At 35.7% G+C, this 22,681-nt stretch overlaps 1 protein-coding gene across 2 annotated transcripts; it reads right to left on the bottom strand.

Moving 5' to 3' along the window:
* Positions 1 to 2,746: 2,746 nt before the first annotated feature.
* On the bottom strand, positions 2,747 to 22,304 carry LOC140155093 (AMMECR1-like protein). Of its 2 annotated transcripts, none has more exons than XM_072177791.1 (5): positions 21,986 to 22,304; positions 17,970 to 18,080; positions 16,183 to 16,297; positions 12,160 to 12,250; positions 2,747 to 11,433 (listed from the first exon to the last, which is right to left on the bottom strand). In XM_072177791.1, the coding sequence occupies exons 1-5, from the start codon at positions 22,267 to 22,269 to the stop codon at positions 11,267 to 11,269; spliced, it is 768 nt and encodes a 255-aa protein (XP_072033892.1). In that variant the 5' UTR covers positions 22,270 to 22,304; the 3' UTR covers positions 2,747 to 11,266. The 2 variants fall into 2 exon arrangements, with proteins under 2 accessions (XP_072033892.1, XP_072033893.1); XM_072177792.1 differs by lacking the exon at positions 16,183 to 16,297 and adding an exon at positions 15,972 to 16,086.
* Positions 22,305 to 22,681: the final 377 nt, after the last annotated feature.

The raw sequence follows: 22,681 nt of genomic DNA, 5'->3' as shown, positions 1-22,681 counted from the left end.
AAAAACTAATCAGGTGATCAGCAGGTGTGTATCATTCCTGTCACAAGGTTTCGTTACCATGCACCGCTATCAATTTGCGCTGATATTCGCATAAATTATGCAAATTAGCTATGTTAATTTGCATATTTTCACCGAAAACATACAATTACGGAGCAAACTTGGATACCCTTCCTCCCACCAAGTAGCGCCCCGTGAGGTCTTACGGTTCCCCAGATACAGCTCCGGACAAACATTCGGACATCCCACCCCCACACACAGACGGAAATAGTGATTACTAAGTCCCATCCTGAACAAAGTTCAGAAATGAAATTTTATCAATTTGCGCTGATTTTTGCATAAATTAGCTATGTTAATTTGCATTATTTTTCACCGAAAACATACAATTACGGAGCAAACTTAGATACCCTTCCTCCCACCAAGTAGCGTCCACGTACTGCGTAGGTCTTACAGTTTCCCAGATACAGCTCCAGACGGACACACGGACATCCACACCCCCAGACAGACAGAAATACTGAGGCGAGACAAAAATGAAATTTTATAACAAATTTTTGTGACTTGAGATCATTTGCATTTTTTGTAAACACCAAAACTGTTCTGTCCTGACATGTCTGTTGTGTCATGTGTGTTGAACCGGTCCAACCGAACAATCGTAAGTTCTGTTCGGATCTGGATCTGCCTGGTCTGGATGCTGTACTCCGATTAAGCAGGACTAGCCTACATCACATCAGTGTTTATTTCTGATAGATTTCACTTCATGATTTTTTCTTCAATTTCATCACTTACGAAAGTACAAAAGTAGACGATCTAGTAGTCAGTATAACCTCGGAGCAGTTCGTGTGAGACCTACGTACATGGAATAGTAGTACATGGCTTCCGAATTTGGAACTTCACATGTTCAACTTGTCATGCCGGTCGAGTCCCGCGTTTACAACTAAAATCAAACCACTTCTATATTAAGTCCATCGCTGAATTTTACAAATAACTTAAATAAACATCTTTATATTTAATAAAAAAATATTATGGTATGCTCGTAAATGCTTCGGAATGACATTTACCAGAAGCTCATGAGCTCAGAATGGTAAACAAACTAGCGTATTTTCACCTCGATTATGCACCGTAGCTCTCTGTGGTTGAGTTTGCAAGGTCAGTGGGTCAGTGAACTTAGTCTCCTATGCAGCCAGTTTGGTTACGCTCCCTCCACAAAAATGTTTGTGTGGAAGGGGCGGAACCAAACTGGCTGCTGTGGAGACTACTGCAAGAATCGATCAATCACACAAAACTGTTTGCTGATTGGTTCAGAAATGGTGATGTCATCAATCAAGAAAAACTAATCGATTTATTGGTTCAAAATAGCCTCATAGAAAAGTACGAAGTTTGTTGAGCATCGCAGCTTATCGGTAAAAACGTGACCTTTAACAAAAAAATCGGCACAGTGCTTTCGTACTGCACTTGCGCAAGCCAAATAGTCCCTCCAGAAAAGTCATTTGTTCAGATTTATTCGGGGATTTATTCAAGATTCAGACATGTTCTTGACTATTTTTTTACATTCCTTACCTATCTCTTTATTTAAATTATAAAGAAATAGTGAAGAAAAGTTAAGAAGTAGTCAAATAATTTCTGATCTGAACTAAATCTTAAGAAATGTACCTCCATTGGTTTCCGTCTGTATTACGCATCTTAAATTATACAGACCAGAATAATCTCTAGCACACACAGGGAACCAAGATATAACTCGATTATCGTGACTATTTTGGTCTTTTTTACCCAAAAATAATACTTTTATCGCCTGAATTTCAATAAAATCTGGAGTGCAATCGATTCGAAAATAACTTAGCCAAACTTAGAAACGAAACTTAAGTCTTCATATCAGTCATTAAATGATCCTTAGCATAAAAACCAACAGCGTATTGTGGCCTGAAAATGAATGCTAGTTAGTTGCATGACAAAGGCACTGATAAGCTCCGCTCAGAGCCAAAAATTGACATTTTTACCTGAATGTGACCGTAAGAAAGGCTCTCTACCATTGTTTACTATTAAAGCATATCTACACGGATTGTTAATTGTCACTGTACGAATATTTTATCTCGACACGTACGTGACAGTGAGGCACGTTAAAATAGCCCCTGCCTTAAGCCAAACAAATTGTGATTTCAATCATTTCATTATAAAAGGGGGTGCTTTGCATTTATTTCCACAAGTACAAGTTGTGTCAAAATGATGGGTACCCATCAGTTTTCATTGATAATCAAGCAAAATCAGTCGGAACTCGGAAATATTGATTTTGAGATATAGCCAAACAAAGGAAACATTTCCTTTTGTTTCCTGTTGTTTAAGAAACTCTTTAATTGCTCATATCTTTGGAACTGGTTGTTCAATTTCAATGGGGTTTTCTGTAAAATGCAGCTTTGAAATGACAATCTGCTGCCATGTCAAATGATGAATTAACTAATCAAGGGATCACAGACTTTCAGGCCTCTTCTTGGCCGTTCATGTGATTCCTTCACTCTCACTTGTAATATGATTTTATATGTATTCTAGCTTTTTTGCTATTTGATGAGTGAAAATAATAAATGAATGAATGAATGTAAATGCTTTTTACTATCCTATAAGAAACTGAAAATTTAATATTTCTGAGTGCCGACTGATTTTGCTTGATCGCATCACTTATATCAACATCTCATCTTTTGTTTGGTATATCTCTGGTAACCATAGTCATTGTAAAAAATAAAACGGCAACACAAGTAAATCATTTGCTTGTCTCATTTTAATATACAAACACTGGACAAAAAAAGTACAGAACATGGGTGTTCTCATGCATTCTTCAAAAAACAATTTGTTACTATCATTTTTTTAACCATTTTTTTACCATATAAGATTTTTTGTGTAAAATATGTATAAACATGTTAACTAAAACAGTAATGACAGTGGACAGTGCCACTATCATCAACAAATACAAACAGCCACTCTCATCTCAATGTCTCAGTTCTTCCAGTATTATCTTAAAACCTGTATATTATATTAAAGGAGCATTTCATGATCCATAGCCTCATTCCCCATTTTTTACTTTTATATCATCAGAAACCACTGGCTACATGTTTGTATGCAAAAAAGTTCTTGCATATTGCAAAAATATTGTCAAAATTTGTATTTATGTAACTATTAACAGAACAAAATACAACATAGTGTTAATACACATAATCATGCAATGGAATTTTGGAAATAAGCTTTTTTTGTAGATACCTACTGAAACATACCATAAAAAGAGGATGTCAGAATCACAAAATACTCCTTTAATGTGTCTTGTCAGATCTTTGATCTCAAAACATTGCATATGTTCATACAAAATTACAAGTTGAACTGGTTTACATAGCATTCTTATCTGAACAGTGACCTCCAATCGTACACATAATATATTGTAACCTATCTACTTTCTCTTTTTTCAAATTGCAATTTGTATACACAACGTTTTTCATATTATACGATATATAATCTGGATTACTTGTATATATTCAATCTTAACTAAAAATACTACAAATTCTACAGTATCTACATGCTGACCGGAGAAAACAAAGTAAAAACAAAGCATTTCTTGTAGGCAAATGAAATGCATGAAACAAAACAGGCAAGAATTGGAAGTACCAATTTCCGTATAAGTTAACATAAAATGAGCTGAATAATAGTTACTCTTGAATAAACATGGTACACAGATCACAATAAACTAGAAATTCTCAAAGTTTGGAAGGGGTTCTCGCACTTCAAATACATTGATATCATCTGTTTCAACTTTCAACTCCAGTGATGGCTCCTTAATTTCCTTTGACCTTTGGATGTATTTTAAAAGATATTGGCATTTTAGTTTGAAAATCACTTGTGTAGAATATTAATTATCTCACCTCAAGTTATGCCCCTCTGGTGAACATATCCCTGCTTAGGACAATAAGGTGTCACAGAAGCTGGAACAGACAATAATACATGGAAGGCATACAGTGGTATGGGTGACTCCAACAGAGCCATCATGTACAAGCATACAATGTAGTTCACCTCTAATTGTCACTCTCTACTCAATTGTACATGAGCTTAGATGTAAACAGGTCCTGGGACGATTAGATAAGATTTGAGCTGCAGGACCTGTGACGCCTCGTCAAACATAGAAGTTTGGCTGCCAATTGACTTGGTCTAAATAGTATCATACAGAATTCAAACTTATCTTAATACTTGAAATTCCTTGACAATTTGACTATCTTCCTGTTAAACAGATCTTGTATAGTATATTGTGGTTAAGAGCAACTTCCATTGGTTAAGAACACCTACTTAATTCATCTTGTCACAAAGTAAGAGACACAAAGGTGTGGCTAAAGATGGTGCCCAAAAGCCTTAATCTCGTGAAGGGTATGGTTGGAATCCTTGCACTTCGAATACACTTGCTATGGTTTTGTTCATTCAGTATATGCAGGGCTAGAATAAGACTTAATACTTCCTGCTCATTTTCAATTCTGGTATGCACCTGACCTGCTGGGCTTCCGCAGCTTCGTAATATTCCCGAGATGGAAAGTTCAAAACCCAAACTTCCGTTTCAGAAAATATCCACACACCATGTGTTTGCTCTTCTCAACTGACTTATCACTTTTACACAAAATCAATTCAATTGTAAGATAGCCTTCATTGATACTTGGATATCAATTCCCTATTAAATTACCAAACTGAAACTGAAGCGATGAGATTGTGACCTGCTGCAAATGCACTGTATGGTTTAGAACCATTTTATTTGAAAGATTAATAATGGTTTACAAATGTGCCACATTCTTACACAAAATGCCTTCAAAAGGGGTGGCATGAACAAGACTAATTTGGGAAGACACAACTGTATCAAACACAGGTAAAAATAATTGTTGCATCATCTAAGTTAATTAAGATGTCTGGTTTCTTAAAATAACACAAACAGTGAAATACATCTAAAACAACAATATTTGTAACACTAATGTTTCTTATATTAATGATAAAGGCAGGAAATAACTCGCACCAACAGTAACTATCATAATTATGCATTTCTTCACAAGCTTTTACCTTCAAAACTACACACCCAAAAATCTTGTAAAAACAACACACAATAGATTGACTCAAAGAGTGAAAAAACAGTACATGAATAGAAATATTAGACCATTGTGGTCTACTATGAACACTGAACTCTCAACAAGGGGGGTAGAAAATACAAAAACATCAATCTTGTGCGCGACTTTATAAGCTGGGAAGCAAAATAATGGATAATTTTGTTCACCCAGAATGTTGCTCTAAAAAAATACCCTTTCAGTATGTTTAAGGAGTTAGGAGGGTCATGCAAGATCGCTTTTGCATGGAAACTTAACACATATCGTACGCGGGCCACTGTGTGAGTACCATGACACAGTTGCAGTATTTTGTGTTTGGGTGCTGACAACTTGAATGCTGGACCCAATATTGATTGATCAGTGAATGATGTCTGGAAATATAGGGTCACATTCCAAACCCTTGCTGTAAGGAACACAATGAAATCCAACATGTGATTTTGTAAGCCAGTAAGTAACCCAACAGGATATTCTGTAGGAAAACAAGCATATTATCTAGCTGGAAATTGTAATTTACTTGGTCATTTGAATAAACTTGCCCATCCTATATTACAAATATCAAGGCTTCAGCAGCCTAAAAACAAAGGGTACAGGCTCAGATGTGTTGCTATGCCCTACATTTAGGAATCTGATCTATTTCTGAGTTGAATAAAATTTTACAACATCTATAAATACAAATTCACTTACTAAAGGTATTAACCTTGCCTGCCCCAACAGCAAAATCCCAACCCAAAATGACCAAAATGAAGGGCGGACAGGTGGCTACTACAGGAAAATTATTTAATTTGGGTTCATCGTAGAACTTTCCCACCGCGTACATGTGGCGTATACAGCGTAGGATGCAGACATGAACGTGTGTTATTGCACAAACGTGATTAGTCACTTCTAGTATGTTGCAGTTGCGCCATACACTCTCCTGCTGCTACCCGTGAAGTCGCTGGCATACCGAGAGTTCCCATGATGAACACGAAATTACTAATTTTCCTATACATGTAGCTTAGACACTGACACTAAATCAGTTGAACTGCAGTTAAGATTTACATAATATTTGATATAGGTCTTACATCCTACAATGCACATGTATGTCCTTTCATTTGTATGCAACTTACAAGTAAGTTGTCATTACAATTTGGCTTGATAAAATCATATTGCCCATTTAATTGCTGTAATAATGCAATTTGCCCATTTCTTCACAATATGATATCACAGCTGAATCTCAAGTTGCTTGCAACCGAGTAACTGAGAAGTCAAAATATCCTTCGCAGTATAATCAAAGTTCTTAGCAAAATAGTCCAACTTGATCATTATGTGTAACACGATTTGTTGGCCAACATACTACATGTATACTAACAGTTCTCAATCACTCTTAGCTTTTAACTTAAAGAATAAATATTATGACACATAGTTGATCACTTTCTGGGTATAATTTGCATATTACATACCAGTAAGTGTGTGGACTCTATATAGTTGGCCAACGGTGAAAGTTTAACGGTGTGTCACGGGCAAACCGTAACAGGCACACACATTTTTTTTATAAAGACTTCACAAAAATTTTGTAACATTTTCAATAACAAAACATAGGCTATTAAGCCAAGATGTTCACAATATAAAAGAACATAAAACAGTTGGAAAATGTTTTGTTGACACTGAGATGGCAGAGTTCTACATGGTGGTTGATTGGGGTGGTATACAAAACTAGACTTTTGTGACAGGCTTATTTGCCTTGAAACAAGCCTGAAAAAAGTCTGCAACAGAATCCAATACGTTCATTCATCTTTAACAAGCTTACACTGGGTACACCAATCTCCTCAAATTTCCCTCATGTGTCTTTCCATAATTTAAAGTATATCAGCTTGAAGAGAATTTTGAGGTGAAACTGAAGAGATTTTCTCACAAATGAGAAAGTGTTTACTGAGAAAGTGAGATGCATCATATCACATGTCTTAAGGTTCATGACATCATTAACAGATTACAGAAAGATAAACTAAAGTTTGCACCTTTGTGCTTTACAAGATTGTATTTCACACCAAAGTCCAGGATTTACGTCCTTTTGTGACTACACTGCTTGGCATTTGGTAATACTATAATTTTAGCGCAGTGATTTATAGTGCGCTACGCACAGGCACAATGCCTAGACGTTGATCCATAAGCCTCAGCACACTTTACAGTGTAATACATCCTTTCATAGATCTGTTAGGTACATTGACTGATATCATGCATAACCTTTCCTCTTTAACTTGTGAGTTACCGTGTCAAGAAAATGTGGAAACCTGCATAAATCACAATACAAAATCACCATACACATCAGCACCACATGAAAGTAAGAAATTTACAGTTGAATGTTTTCTATTTCAAGTCAAACAGAGCCTACACAAAAATGTTTACAACATTTACATTATTCCTGGATTTACCTCTATTGTAATGTGATTAAAAAGAGTGAGGGATAAACTAATTTTAAATGTACCTTTTTCATTTATAATCAAAATCTTAATATTTGGCATGTCAACATTGCATTACAATAATTGCAACTTGTCATGCACACTACACATGCCTAAAACAAATACTTTCAAAGTACTGCTGTAAATATAGCATTACCTACAAAATAAACATAGAAAAGAAATTTCAGTAATTGTTTTTTGCTTAATTTGATAGATCACTAGGCACAATCTGATAAACTTTGCTGCAGATGTAAAGACAAATGCAAAACAATTTGTGTAGCATGCATTTTTCTACCACAAGTGCCTGTGGGGGATTTCCTTTTCTCATAATAAGATGTTAAAATGGTTAATCTTTCCTCCTGGGTCTTTACTTTTACATCATCCAAAGTTAATCAGATAACAAATTATTGGTGTCAGACGACCTACAATAATTTTGAGATCGCTGTTCTATGCTGTCCAATATCAAGATTTTGATTTTACTAAAGAATTTGGGCTTGGGGTTACTCGCATACAAAATATTGGGGAATATGTCGTTTTTTGAATAGTTGACGAGAGATCTGCTACCCACAAATCATTCTAAATTAACACTCTTCAGTATTGCTACTAATTAAATATACACATCCAATCATCTTGGTTTAAAATTGGATTAAGAGCATAGAACATCACTAACTATGTACATATTGAAGCAATTACAACTGTTCTTTAATGCCATGTTAAGCTCATAGGGTCATTTTACAACACAAATGACTCCAATATTGATGTTTTTGCTCTTAAACTACTCAATTTGACATCAACTGTGCAAGATAACTTAGCCCACACAAACCCAAAACTGTACTATTAAAAGTCCATATGCAGTGCTGATACAAAAGTCAAGATAACTTAGTTACACTAACCCATCTTGTAACATATGGAGTGGATTCATCACTATTTCAGAAAGTGCTATGCTTTACACAGAAGAGATAGTGTAACTAAGTTAAGATCACCATGCTATACGACCTAAGCAAAACTGGTCCACTGAGTTAAGATTGTTCCCTACTTGCCATTCACTTGCTATTACACAACTTACAGAAAATAGTGCCGTGTGAACAGATTCAATCACAAGCTGGTTTAATAAAATGCACTTACTCAATATGGTAAGATCATTAAGTGACTTTATATATATATGAAAATCACAATATGTGACGTGTCATGTCAAAAGGAGACACTTTTGGGCAGGATCGTAAATGGAGAAATAGCCAAAAATCTGCCGGGGTGATTTTTTTCACAATTTGGGTTTGTTGCGAATTTGTGATGTTATTAATATTGTCTGATAGTTTCAGACGAGAATATAACTGGCATCTTGTATATTTTCAGACATTTTTCAAGGTAATTCCTACTCTCAACATTGTCAATATTATTTTTAAAGGCCGATATCTTAATTTCCAATTTTATAATACAATAACTTACGAATTCAATATCTTCGCCTAGGAATGTCCGATTTCATTGGGGAAAATGGTGTTGTGGAACAAAATATCTCTATATTTAAGATATGTAAAAACCTCAAAATTGATATCCTGCCCAAAATTGTCTCCTTTTGACATCATTAATTTTTAAGTAATGCATTGCCAGCTGCAAGGACCTGGATGAAGTAAGACAATTTTACACTCCAAGTACAGTATTCAAACTAATTAGTGCTCCTGTAATGGTTTCTAACTTGGATCCCCTTTCAATGCACTTTGAGCATGAAGAGGTCAAAACGTTGATTGAATTGCAGCAAACAAAATCACCTTGACATGGAGTTGTAACACCAGTGATATGTGTTCTATGGTTATTATTTCAATTTTTATTGAACTAATAAACATTGTTTTGCATGAAAAATGCCCAGTTTGACTTTCAAAATATGGCGATTATCAAGCTCCCATCAGATGATTTACTTGGTTGAATACCGTACTGCTTGTAATTGCTGCTTGTGATCCGGAATAATTATAGCATCATTTATGGACTTTGCATTGCTTGCCACTCAAGTAAGGAACAATCTTTAACTGCATTGTGCATCCCACTGACCACCCCAAACAAAACAATGTAGACATAATAACTCTGCGCTATAATATACCAAACTAACCTCCCACACCCCATACACAATAATCACTGTTTTTGTTTACCTAAAATACATACCTACCTGTAAAAACAAATGTTAATTTAGGCATATGGTAAACTTCTTGGAAGTTATAGCCACATATGTAATGAGCGTACACAACAGCAAAGGACATCAGTGTATACATTCCCTGATTTTGATGATTTGATTTTTTTTCTGGCAAAGTTTTGGGATAGGAGTTAAAAAATGTTCAGACGTAGAGTTAGCCGAATCAATCAAATTGCACATCACAGGAGTATGTAATATATCATTGTAAAGCTTATTTTGAGCAAATTTGCCTGTCCAATATCTCAAAAAGTGAAAATGCTGATGTAACAGCCGATTTATGGTGGGCCATACCAATTTATGTTTGCTGGTAGTGAGTTGGTACTTGTAACTTTCCTTGTCATATTTGAACCCAAAAGCCCTTTAAAGACTAGCAGTCTAACCAAGAGATGCTCTTACTGCACAAGTATTGAAGACCCCATATGATGATGTCTATTCAAGTACTTGTCATTTTCTTACTGAAACAGATCACTAATTGCCCAATTCAGAACTAGTGAGTGGGAAGGGATAATTTATGTGCAATTTGATTAATCACATTTACGTCATCATCACCCATTGGTGCTTGCAACAAATTTGATTTCAACTTTAAAACACTTACGTTTGTTAAAAGTCACATTATGCTGATGATAAAATATGGAACAAAATAGTGTGGCAGTCAATGTATTGACAACACCCCATTATAAGATTAAAAAAATAAAAATAAACAAACTGTTAATTAATTTGGATATTTCGGATAATGATGACAAAATGGGTTCAAAAATACTGATGCATGTGACTTGAAAATCAAGATGAATTTTTTTGCCACAGCAGTGTTTTTCCGTAACCCATGACTGGTCCCTTTTCTTTCAATGAAACACAATGGGTACATTGGGTAACAGCTAAAATCATCAATATCTTTCCAAATTCAGGCTTAAGTTGGTGTGCCTATAATAAAATCATAAGTATTGATATAAATAATTTAAAAAAAACATATAAGCACCAAAGATTAGTTCATAATGGAACTAAATACAATCAAACTTGCTCTTAAAAATGATTTTGGTCTCATTGAACACAATATATGCAAACTGATGAAGTGCTTCCAAATTAACAAAGATTAAAAACAATGAATGTCCTTGACAACCAATGGAAAATGCATTGAAGAAATTCCTAAAATCATTGCACCCAAATGGAAGATATATAGTTTTAGATCCCAGATAGACTTGAAGGTTTGAGTTGAGGTTCCTTTCCTGACAGTTTGGACCTCAAATTTCTTTCATGCAGTGATCGGGTACAAAAATAGGAAAATACTTCTTTACATGAAGAGCACAAACTTGTATCAAATTTTCTTTTCCAAACTATTAAATTTGAGACCGCACTGCTATAATTCATCCCTGTCTAAGATCTATTCCTGCTTCCATAAGGGGCTAGATTTATAGCATTTTGTGTCTTAGAAAAGGTCCCCTGTACCCATCAATTGTCAAGAGAACGAAACAAACAACAGCACAATATTAATATTCCACTGAGTCCCGATACCATGGTGTACACATTACATATGTGGCTACATATCATTAAATACGTCCATTCTGACGATGAGATTGATACTCTCCATAGCCGACGGTTATTTTTTCACTTTGGTACCGGGTCACACGTATAGTTCTACGAAAGTCTGGAGTGATAGGAGCTTTGTAGCCACCCTTGCGTAGAAGAGAATCTATTGTTTGGATTCTATCCCAACCTGGAGAGAAGAGGCAATCAAATGTAAACAAATAATTACAATATTAATATAAAACCTCCCAGCATTGCAAATTTATATGAAGGTGAAATCATTTACTGAATGGAGAATGGCATTGTACTGTGTGGACAAGGACTGGTCAACAAACCAACCACAAATATGCACACAGATATGACAAATAAACAGTTTAATGCATTGAACTCAGTTTAAAATGCAAACCACAGTTATGGACTGACCCTCCATGTTTACAATTGGGCAATTTTCAGTGGATGCATCCTATACCCACATTATCAAGTTGTTTACTCAAATTGAACACATTTTAGGCTATGAAGAGTCTTCTGAGATACGTTTTATGTAGACTGCAGCAATCCAGTCATTGCGGCATGCTCAGGTTTTATGTGCAATTTATCATTATCAGGTGTTATACCAAGGATTGATACATGTTACAATTTGCTGCATTTTATAATGTGTTCACCAGATGCTTCATAATCATTGGTATTGCTACATAAAATGTTCAAAAGCAAATGTGACTAATACTAAGATTTATATTTTTGGTTAGATCATTATCCTCACATGAGATTTGACTTTCAAGGCTCAAATTTACAACTTGACATTCAGACAAGTAATGACAGTGTAACAATTTCCTTGTCTACAACTTGTATGCCAGGCAAGTGCTAAAGCAGTGCTACAAGTGGCCTTATTCATACAAGCATACTGCTGTTTACTTACCCTGTTCAGGAGCTACCTCTGGTAGATAAGTTGCAGTCTTTTTCTGTCCCTTTTCATTGACAAATTCAATACGAATACCATGAACCCCGACCTGTAATAAAATCATCAATAGAAAAAGACATGTTATCACAAGTATGCACATGTGTAACTTTTGTCTAAAGCCATATTGTAACATTTGTGGGACGCCCTCAATATTTTTCAGAATTCTCCTTTTTTTAAAAACACAACTGTACGGTTCTTTATAACTGAAATACCCTGCAAAAATCAAGACTTTAAGTGCTGCAGTTTTGTCAAAATCTAATACTTTGGAACCGTTGTGCAATTATTTAATTTATTTAATTGTCACTCTTCATGGTACATGCATATGTTTATTTAATGGTCATTTTTCATCTGACTAATATAGGTGGCAAATTAGTGTAAACTGACCTCCCTGTGTTAGTTTTGAGTGATGACTGCATACTATGCCATTGTTTGACCTTCGTTAACTTGATGCATAACAAGAAAACAATGTTGAACTTTGTCCCTTTACACCACAATGTGTTTTTGTTAAGCTACAAATGTATGTACCGTACTGACGCGAGTATAGTCCCACCCCGTTTTTGGGTGAACATTTTTCAAAATTGGGGGGTGGGACTATACTCGAATTTAAAAAAAACAAAAACAAACATAGGACATAGACCTAAATGGACATAGACCTAAATGCTAGGGTCATTCATGGTTCTCCTAAAAAAAAAAAAAAAAAAATAATTTCAAGATGTTTTGTATTTTTAATATGAAAATTGATAATTTGTTTTCATGTCATACTCTATTAATGATTTCAAAATGCATTGAATTTGAATGCATTTTGAAATCATTAATAAGTATGACATGAATACAAATTATCAATTTTCATATTAAAAATACAAAACATCTTGATTTGTTTTTTTAGGTCAACCATGAATGATCCTAGCATTTAGGTCTAGGTCCTGGGACACTCGAAAATTTGGGGGTGGGATTTTACTCGAAGGTGGGACTATACTCGCGTCAGTACGGTACTTTTATAATGAGTTGCATTGGCCATTTCTTTTATGATTTCATAATAAGTCAAGTTGGTAGGGTCAATCTATTTTGTAACAAAAGAAGTACATTCAGTATACCAGTTTCTTTGTAAATATATTGCCAATAGGCTGAAGAAAACATTTGATATAGATCTGTCACTGGCTAACATAGGCTCAAGAAAACATCCTACCATGTATACTATGATGAGCTCGTAATAGGCGGGACTCATAACATTGTGGGTTGATATACATGTAGGATGGTCCCACAGCTGAATGCAGCACCTACGCGAACTGCGCTTTACGTGACTAATACACGTTTTTTGGGACTTTATTGACTCGCGCAATAAAAAAACCTGAATAATTCTTGCCTAATACGAGCTGATCATGTTATCAAATTGGCTAACATAAAATCAATGTGGGTGATTAAGTTGGATTGCAAATAGCCAATTTGATTCCACCAATGTATTGTGAAGCCATCATCACCTTTTTATGATCAATGTTCCGGTATTACTGCATCCATGGAAGATTATGGTGACAACTGAGTGTTCAATAATGCACTATTGCAGATATTATTTATGTGTACATTAAATGTACATTTTATACAATACCAGTTATCCAATGTATTATGAATATTAATTACTTGATCAGCAACTTTGTTAAGACAAAAAATATCTGAATTCCCTCACTTACACAACACAAGAGATCCACCTGTCTATAACATAAGATTGCAAATATTGGGTGTTGAAATCATTACTGACACTGGGAATGTCTTTGAAAAGGTTGTGATACAGTGTATGTGCAGATACTAATCCTTCTGAGAAACTCTGTACTACATAGAAAACATCACTCCACTCCACTCCATGATAAAAGATGGTGACTTGATTGACTTGCCACTTCCTTCCATCAAAATTGAGATTTGGGCATCTGGAGGAACTCATATTTTTCTCATAACCCCAATAAAATGTTAGGTCTACTCTTAGATATGTTTCCTTTAGGCTGTGGAAATATAATTCTTTGGTTTAGTGTTCCCTGCCACTCGAAAAGTATGGATGTTTGGTCATAAAATTATTTAATTTTACTGATTTATTTTGCATGGCAACCAATGTATCGCCCACCATCACTGTCTGGGACACGCATAAGTTTGCCATCAAATGATGAAATCACATAATGATTATCTTGCGATGCGATGCGATGCAATGCAATGCGAAATTAAAAAGCGTATAACTCTGCCAAGAAAAAGCTCTAAGCCCTTGTGAAATTAAAAAGCGTATAACTCTGCCTAGAAAAAGCTCTAAGCCCTTCTTCTGAGAAAAGGACGAGCAACATGCGATCCACCAATGATGAATCTATCTATTTCGCTGCAAAAATTGCAATTTTATATGCATCACATGAAAATTTGTATATTTTTGGAATACCTACACTAATAAATTCTACAGACTATATATTTTTTCCAGAGGCCTCAAAATATTTTGGGTGAGGGGTCTGAGCCAAGGTCAGTCTGGGAGCCCTAACCAAACAATCATTTTTCCATGGCCTTCAATATGAATATGATATGAAGCAAAAGGTGGTAGCATCATCCCATAGCCATTGTGATACACAATGTTGTTTCTAAAGTCCAAACCACAAGAGCAATTGAATTTAAATCTCGGAACATTTTTGGTACTGTTTTGGCAATATAAAGCTTGGTCTCAATGTAAGACTGGAGTAAACACCATGCATATGTAGACAAAATGGGATGATGGTCCCAAATAGGTCATTCCAAGATGTGGGTAGTGAACACCACCATTACAATGTACATGAAGGTTCCCATAGGGCAGCTATGACCAAGTTTGGATGCATTTGAACTCCTAATCTGAGATCACTGTTATTTCATTCTCAGCCTATTTTACATCTTGACCTTTGACTTCATTATATGACCTTGAACACCATCATAAATGTCAAACCCATACTCATACTGAGGAGAATGAATTTGTGTAGGGCTATTGTGAGCATTGTCCCCCCCCCCCAAAAAAAAATCCTGATTTTATCATTATTAATATTACACTTCAAAGAATCCTTTGCCAAGCATGCAAATAAGGCTACTGCCCATAGTGAAATAGTTGGACAGCTACAATGCAAATTATGTACAATTGTATAGGATGCAAGATTCTGAAACATTACAATGTTTACAACCACTCTTATGAAACCAAATTTTAACCAAAAGGTTAATTTAAAAATTGGTACTAAATGTTTGACAAATAACCGATACACACAACCCTTAAAAGCAGAAACTCATGCTGCCATAAGGTTTCCTTTCAGGTGACCTAAAAATTGGACCATCCACCTAAGATCTAGATGGTACATTGTATTCTTTTTTCATCATAAATTGTTTGGTGTTTTTTTTGCTTCCTTTTCAAAACTTCATGTCTAGTAGATAGTACTATAAAGTGTTTGTGTTTAGCAGTCTTGAAGGCCTATGTTATGAATGATCCCCATGTTTCACCTTCAAAATTGAAATTTTTTGGTATCAGTGGAAAACCTGTATTTTTCTCATTGCCCTGGATGAATTTGAAAGATGTTTTGTTTGGATTTTGTAAGGCAAAATGTGTCCAAGTTACATTAATCCATATTTATTTTTTCAGTTTTCAACAGTGTGTTCAAATGCAAATTTTTAGTTCCATCAAAAAAATGTTTCAGCATGAAACTTGAGGGTGAAATCAGTATGGTGTGAAAACAGACCATCCTCCTTTAATTGTACATGTCATATTGTAACTAAAGGGTTTTTTCTTGACTTACCTCCCAATCTAGATAGTGTCCAGCATCCTCAAAATGCCTCAGCAAGGACACTGAACAATGCAGCTTACATAATTCATCTTTTGCTACAGGAGAGAATCGACTGTCTTTGAATGCACTGCTCCAGCACATTTAATAACATTAAAAAAATGGAAAAAGAGAAAACAAGAACCACATGTGATCAGTATTAACATTTTTAGTGTATCATACGTACCTCCCATTCCATGCAGTTGGCTATAGGTTCAAAATGGCGTAGTAGCGACACAGAGCATTGAAGCTGGGATAACTCATGCTTTGTAACAGGTTTGAAGCGACTATCTTTGAATGCGCTGGTTTCATGAACAGGCAGGCAGGCAGGCACGCGGGCAGACAGAGCAGTAGTGGTAGTAAGTACAGAGGGTAGGTATGATTTGATGGCAGCACAAGAAAATAAAAATAATAATGGTCATAAATGAGTTAAATGCTTTAGTTGGTTTGCTGTCTTTATTTCTGTACATTGCAACTTAAGGAAATGTAGCACTCTAAATACTACTCTATAGACCTACAGACAGTATTAGCTAAGCTTCTTTTCTTTATTAAAGGCACATTCACAGATTTGTGACTGAAATGTTCACAACATGTTGACTTCACGATGTTGGACATTTATAACCAGGAAATAACAAATGAAAATTGCAACAACATGTTTTGTTTATTTTAAAGCAAGAAATAATTTTGTGAAAATTATATATATAGTATTTGATAATTTGTCACCAGATATTACACATTACTTGCATGTACAAATGTAATAGATATGTTGGATGTTGGTCTGGGATTTGGGGTATTTTATACTTTTGCAAGCTCAATATGATGTTAGATAACTATATAAGTTATTAAACTCAAAACATAGATCTACAAGCTACACAATTGTCATCCCAGTATGGGTATTGGAAGGCACTGAACAGATGTCATAGTGTACGGTGACCATTCAGAACAAATGCAAAATATGAAACTCAAAATCTCTGAATGCCCCTTTAATAAATAATGCATATCAGAATATCATATGTTGAGTTACAAGAAATGAAAAAAAGAAAAGAAATTAAATAGGAAAGGAGATGATGTAAGGTACACCTGTTTTATACGGAACAGTTTTGAATGAACAAAAATATTAAAACAATGAAGTGCATCCACCTGACTAATATAACTTCTAAATATTTTTATCTACCATACATAAAGCATGTGGGTATCTAACTTGCATATATGTATACATGTGCAATGTTCTTGTTGTACAAAAAATCTAATCTAAGCAACAAATTGTTATAAAAAGGAACAATCATTAATGGGTTTCACTGAATAAAGGTGGTATTTGGAATTGGGAAACTGGAAAAGGGATAACTGGAAAAGGGATAACTTTTTAAGACAGAAATTCAAAGCAAAGAAAATAATATTCACAATCACAATACAGGGCTAGGTATAAATGACATTTTTCTTTCCCGTGAAATCTCAATTAGATATTTTGTATTCATTTATTATGTTGTTTAATCTGTATCATTTTATCAGAAATAGGAATCAAACATCTTTCATGCGTTGTAAATGTAAATTTTGGATTTAGCACATTTTACCAGAGGATTCAAAGCACTGTAATTTCGCTGCCACTGGTGAATCATCAGAATCAGATCGCATCAACTAGGCCGGATGCAGCCAAATCCGACGCAAACCTATCTGCACTTAGATTGCAATATCCACCAAATATCTGTGCAGCCCCCAAATTCCATTGGGTGAAGGAGGTTTTTGATAACCAAACAAATCACCAATTTTGCAAGCAAGAGGAAACTGCAGATCTCAGAGAAAAAATGAGAGCAAGCATAGATAGGGTTAAACCAAGTACATAGTCCTTGGGCATGGTCAGGGCTTGAACCTGTGACACAGTAGTGCAAGGCAAGGGAACAACTGCTTCACCAGCTTGCTCTCCCAGATATAAGACAGTCACAGATGCATGTAAAGCACGGCTTGTTTTTGGCTTACCTAGAAATTGCATACTCCCTGAGACCTTCATGTAGATTCATAGCAGTAAACGTGCCTATACAGCCACGTAACCGACGATCTTTGCCTATTTTCCATGTCACAAATAGCGGGCTGAAATGTATGTAAAGGAAGAAAAAAGTGCACATAAAAAAGAGTGAATGGATACAGTTGTACATCCTGAAACAAACTACATACATGATACAAATCTGGTACGGTATGCACACTCTTAAACATACATGTACCTGTGTGTCCGACGCTGGTTTAGGCCTCCACTGACTCTAAAAATTCCTATTATGTTTTAACATACCGTATTGTTTGTAATAAACGCTCCCCCTCTAATAAACGCTCCCCTCCAATTTTTCTGTGAAAAATTGACAAAAATCGAACATTTCCATGACATATCGTGTAGGTAAGCTTAAAACTTGCATCAGTCATGTCAGTCACGATCGCTAAATTGAATCTAGACAAAACCTATTATGACTCAACTCCCATCATTTCATTGCCTAATTATATGGTAGAATTTCACTAATTCCATGCACTTACAGGTGTAATTTTGTTGTATTTCCCACTAAAATATCATTTTCCGTGGGCGCCGCCATCATGTATAGTCGTAAATCCCTCCTTTTAATAGGAGCACCATCGGGAAATTGAACACGATTTGTAAGCTTTTTTCACTGACAATTCACTTCCAATAAAAGCCCCCCTTTTGGAAAAATGCAGCGCCCCCGGGGCGTTTATTACAAACAATACGGTACATGTATACATGTAGGGGTTTCGTATCATTTCCAGAACTATAAATTTATACTGGTAAGTACTGCAAAACTTTAAAGTTGAATGATTTTTGGTTGATATCCAATTTTTGGCCAATTTTGATTAAAAATCAGCGATTTTTGAGGTTTTGGTCAATTATGACATCGATAAGATAAAGGTTGGCATTTATACAGTGCCTTTCATGCATGTATCAAAGTGCTTGCCTTTAGATTTATTCTGCTGTCATTAGGCCAATGGAACTCGATTATTAGTTTCCGATTGGATGTTTGAAAGAAAGGAAGAGGTCACTATTTCATTATTCATTATTCGGTCTCTTTTCATTATTCATTATGTCAACAAAATCAACGATTTTATGAACAGCTTTCTCCAAATTTAGGTACCCCACCAGTACCAAAGTATATTGTTGATGAAAGACCATCTCAAAACAGGTATTAATGCTTAGATCATCTTTACAGACATTTTGCAACAGATTGAGAAAAGATTTGAATTTGTTTTTATTAAAATGAAAAGAAATTGGCAATTTTTGTAATGACTAGAAACATGATGAGGTAATCTTTAAATTTCCATTCAGTGTTCGATTTACCACCTGCATACCTGCACCAGTGCATGTAACATTCCCTCTGTGCATGCAGCTTTTCACTACCTGCCTGCACGCGTGCATGTATGATTTTAGCGCTAGCGATATGACAAGGCAATATACAAAAGTAAACAAGCAGTCAGTCCGATTTGGAAAAACCCAAACTATTTTTAGCGCAATATCCTGACTTCATTAGAAGGGCTGGCGCAAATCGCGCAATTGACAATTCCCGATACCCCTATCACGTGAGAACTGTCACTTTTTTCATTGACTTCCCTAGTCTCCTACACAGCCAGTTTGCGTCGGTCTGATACTTGTCGATCCTAACGAACATTCGAGATAGCCACATACAGTCTGGTCCGAGACTATGACTTCCCTTAGAGGGGCTAGCGTAATGTGACGTCATCCACCAATTCCCGATACCCTCGCACATGTAGAAGCTGTCATTTTCATTTCATTGAAAAAAAAGAACCGGAATTTAAACCGTGGGAAATATTTGTTTACGTACGGAAAATAATCATAATTATGTCCAGCAAAATAGGAAATAGCTCAAAAAACACTCATTCTGGAAATCGTGCACCTTGTCGGTGACTAGTTCTAGAACAGATGAAGCCACAGCATCCAGTGTTTTGGCTAAGAAATCGGCGAGTGATCGGCATAAAAATGGCAATGACAGTGGAATGCCGGGAATATTATTACAAGCTTAACTGACAATGATCGTGATTCAATGTGATTTTATGTTTGCTTTAATTTTGGTGCATGCACACTTTTTGCTGTGCATGTAGAAATTTTGGGCTACATGCACCAGTGCAGGTAGGAAAAAATTTGTAAATCGGACACTGTTTCCATTATTTACTACATCCTCTACCCCTACAACTAAGAAAAACTGCTCATTATCATCAGCAAGGGATGTCAGCCATTTTGAAAGTATCAATTTTGATTATTTCCATCTCAATTTTCAAATAATTGACTTTTTAATGAAAATAATGAAAGTTTTGGTCAAATTTTTCAGATTTTGGCGGCCGATCAGTTCCCAAGACCCCCCTTTTGGCCAGTCAATCAGTTCCCAAGACCCCCCTTTTTGACCGGCCAATCAGTTCCCTAGACCCTCCTTTTTGGCTGGCCGATCAGTTCCTTAGACCTCAAGTTCGAAACTGGCGCTGGCACACCCCTACCAAAAAAAAATTCGAGTGCCCCCCCCGGGATCTGGCCACGGGATCAGGAGAAAATAATAAGAACCCCTTTTTCAATTTCGCGAGACATTTGTGCAATAAAACACCCTATTTTGCCAATTTCACGGACAATTTTGTCCATGGACATGCCCTAAAAATTACCCCTTTTTCCTTGATTTCGTAACGATCAGTATTGCAAGTTGAGTGACCCCACCGGGGCAAGCGACTTGTGGCGAGCCGTTTGGAAATGTTTGGCTCATAATTATTGCACAGCCCCTTATCATACAATGTACCGCTTGTCTTGAGTCATGGAAATTCCTAAACTGGATTCCTTGCCCCTGTACATGTAATAATATACGGTACATAACTTTTGTTACGGTACCAGTGTGTTATTTTTTTTTTGTTGTTGAGAAAAATGCATAAATAGTCAAAAATTTATCAAGGGGTGTAGTACCACCTTACCAACTTCAATTTTCATGTGTGGTCCCTATCATAAATAGGAGGGACTGCACTAACTAACATTTTATATATTTTTATGGAAATGCTACAACTAACAACATAATTTGCTTTAAAAATAAGGCCAAGTAAAAATAAAAACATGTTTCTCGTCCGGGTTTTTAAAAATTAGGAGAATGAGGGGCTTTTTATTTTCTATTTTTTATTGGAAAACGACGCTAAATACCTGTATTTGACACCATATTTCGGGTATTCGACATACAGATTGATATCTGAGAAAAAGGAGGAGGCCCTTTTTATTTTATTGTTTTGAGAGGTAGACCCCTCTAGTGATCACAAAACTCTTCTTAAATGATGTATTATGCATTTACAAAGCCGTAAAATAAGTTTCAACTTCTGAAACATCTTTTTCAACAAGTTATATCTGAAAGTTTACAAAATAAAAAGAAATTTGAAAAATCTTCAAAAAATGAGGAGGGCGCGGACGAGAAACATGTATTTTTTTTAACTCAGCCTAATAAGTTGGTTTTAATATTAGCTAATTAGGAGTTGGTAACATTGAAGTTGAACTTGAGCTTGCTTGACAAAAATTGACCATTTAAATTTTCATGTCAAAACAATATTCCAATTTAATCATGTCATTTCAATAATCATGTCATTTCAATAATTTATATTTAGTACAATTACATCACGATTTATTCAGTGCAATCAGAATATGGAATCACATTTCATTGTCTCCAGCTACATCAGCTGATTTATAACAGCTGATTGAAATGCCGCTGAGCTGATAATGAAGACCGGGCAGATTGGCCGACCACAGCACTGCAGCTGTCATGGCTGTGCAGGGACGGTGAACTACACTCAAGCGAGAAGCAGTTCTCGATTTTGCCTGCCAGGATTTTTCCAACCGGCTTTACAAAACCATGATAAAATGCTACTTCCGTGACTTGATTTGACACGAAACAACATAATTAAGTAAAGCACATATAACCGAATCGACTAATCCGCAGAAATATAGGTGACTCATTGACATTACTCACAAAGCAGCGTCGGTAAATTTGGGCGACTGTGGTGGTTCAATATTGTTCAGATGCCGGTGTAGAATATCGAAACAAAAATAGGACATCTCGGCACACACAACAAGGCTTTTGTCGATGCCATTCATACGTGGTCGAATATGCCCATTGCATTCATTTGAAGAGTGAGAACTAGGACAAGATCTATAATCATGATTGGAAGAATTCGAGTTGCGATAATCAGCCCGATCTTTTTCAGGAGGGGCCGAAACCTTTTGCCTTTTAACTCCACAACATCCAGTCGCCATTTTGACACAAAGGAGAATAGTCGACAAATGCGCAAGCGCGGTGTACCAAAGGTTAATTGAGGTCATTATTCATGATGTCTCGCCCTGCTGTTCTGAATATTCATATTGAAAACTTTTTCTTGAATAATATTATAACAGTGCCGTAGTGTTATTTCGATTCATTTCAATTCAATTCAGATTCAATTCTTATTTTATAAAATCATTTTGATGCAATTTCAATTCAATTTTTCTCTGGTTTAAATCATTTTGATTCAATTCCAATTCAATGCATTGAAATTAACTGCTAACCAATTTCCAAATTGCAATTCATACGGTATAGGGGGGCCTATCATATTCAATTCTTATTATACTGGTCAACACTGCTACATTTTACCGGGCATTTGGCTAGAAGCAGTTCAGGGAGAAAGTTTAT

This window comes from Amphiura filiformis, chromosome 6, assembly GCF_039555335.1.
Source record: "Amphiura filiformis chromosome 6, Afil_fr2py, whole genome shotgun sequence".
In the NCBI taxonomy this organism is placed as follows: Eukaryota; Metazoa; Echinodermata; class Ophiuroidea; order Amphilepidida; family Amphiuridae; genus Amphiura; species Amphiura filiformis.
Note: the sequence above shows the minus strand (reverse complement) of the source record. Positions and strands in the feature narration are given on the sequence as shown.

Coding starts and splice junctions, on each gene's coding strand:
- LOC140155093 (XM_072177791.1), bottom strand. CDS start 22,269: ATGGCGACTGGATGTTGTGGAGTTAAAAGGCAAAAGGTTTCGGCCCCT. Junction 16,298..17,969: donor AGGGAGTATGCAATTTCTAG/GTAAGCCAAAAA, acceptor TCATGAAACCAG/CGCATTCAAAGATAGTCGCT. Junction 11,434..12,159: donor AGAGGTAGCTCCTGAACAGG/GTAAGTAAACAG, acceptor TCTTCTCTCCAG/GTTGGGATAGAATCCAAACA.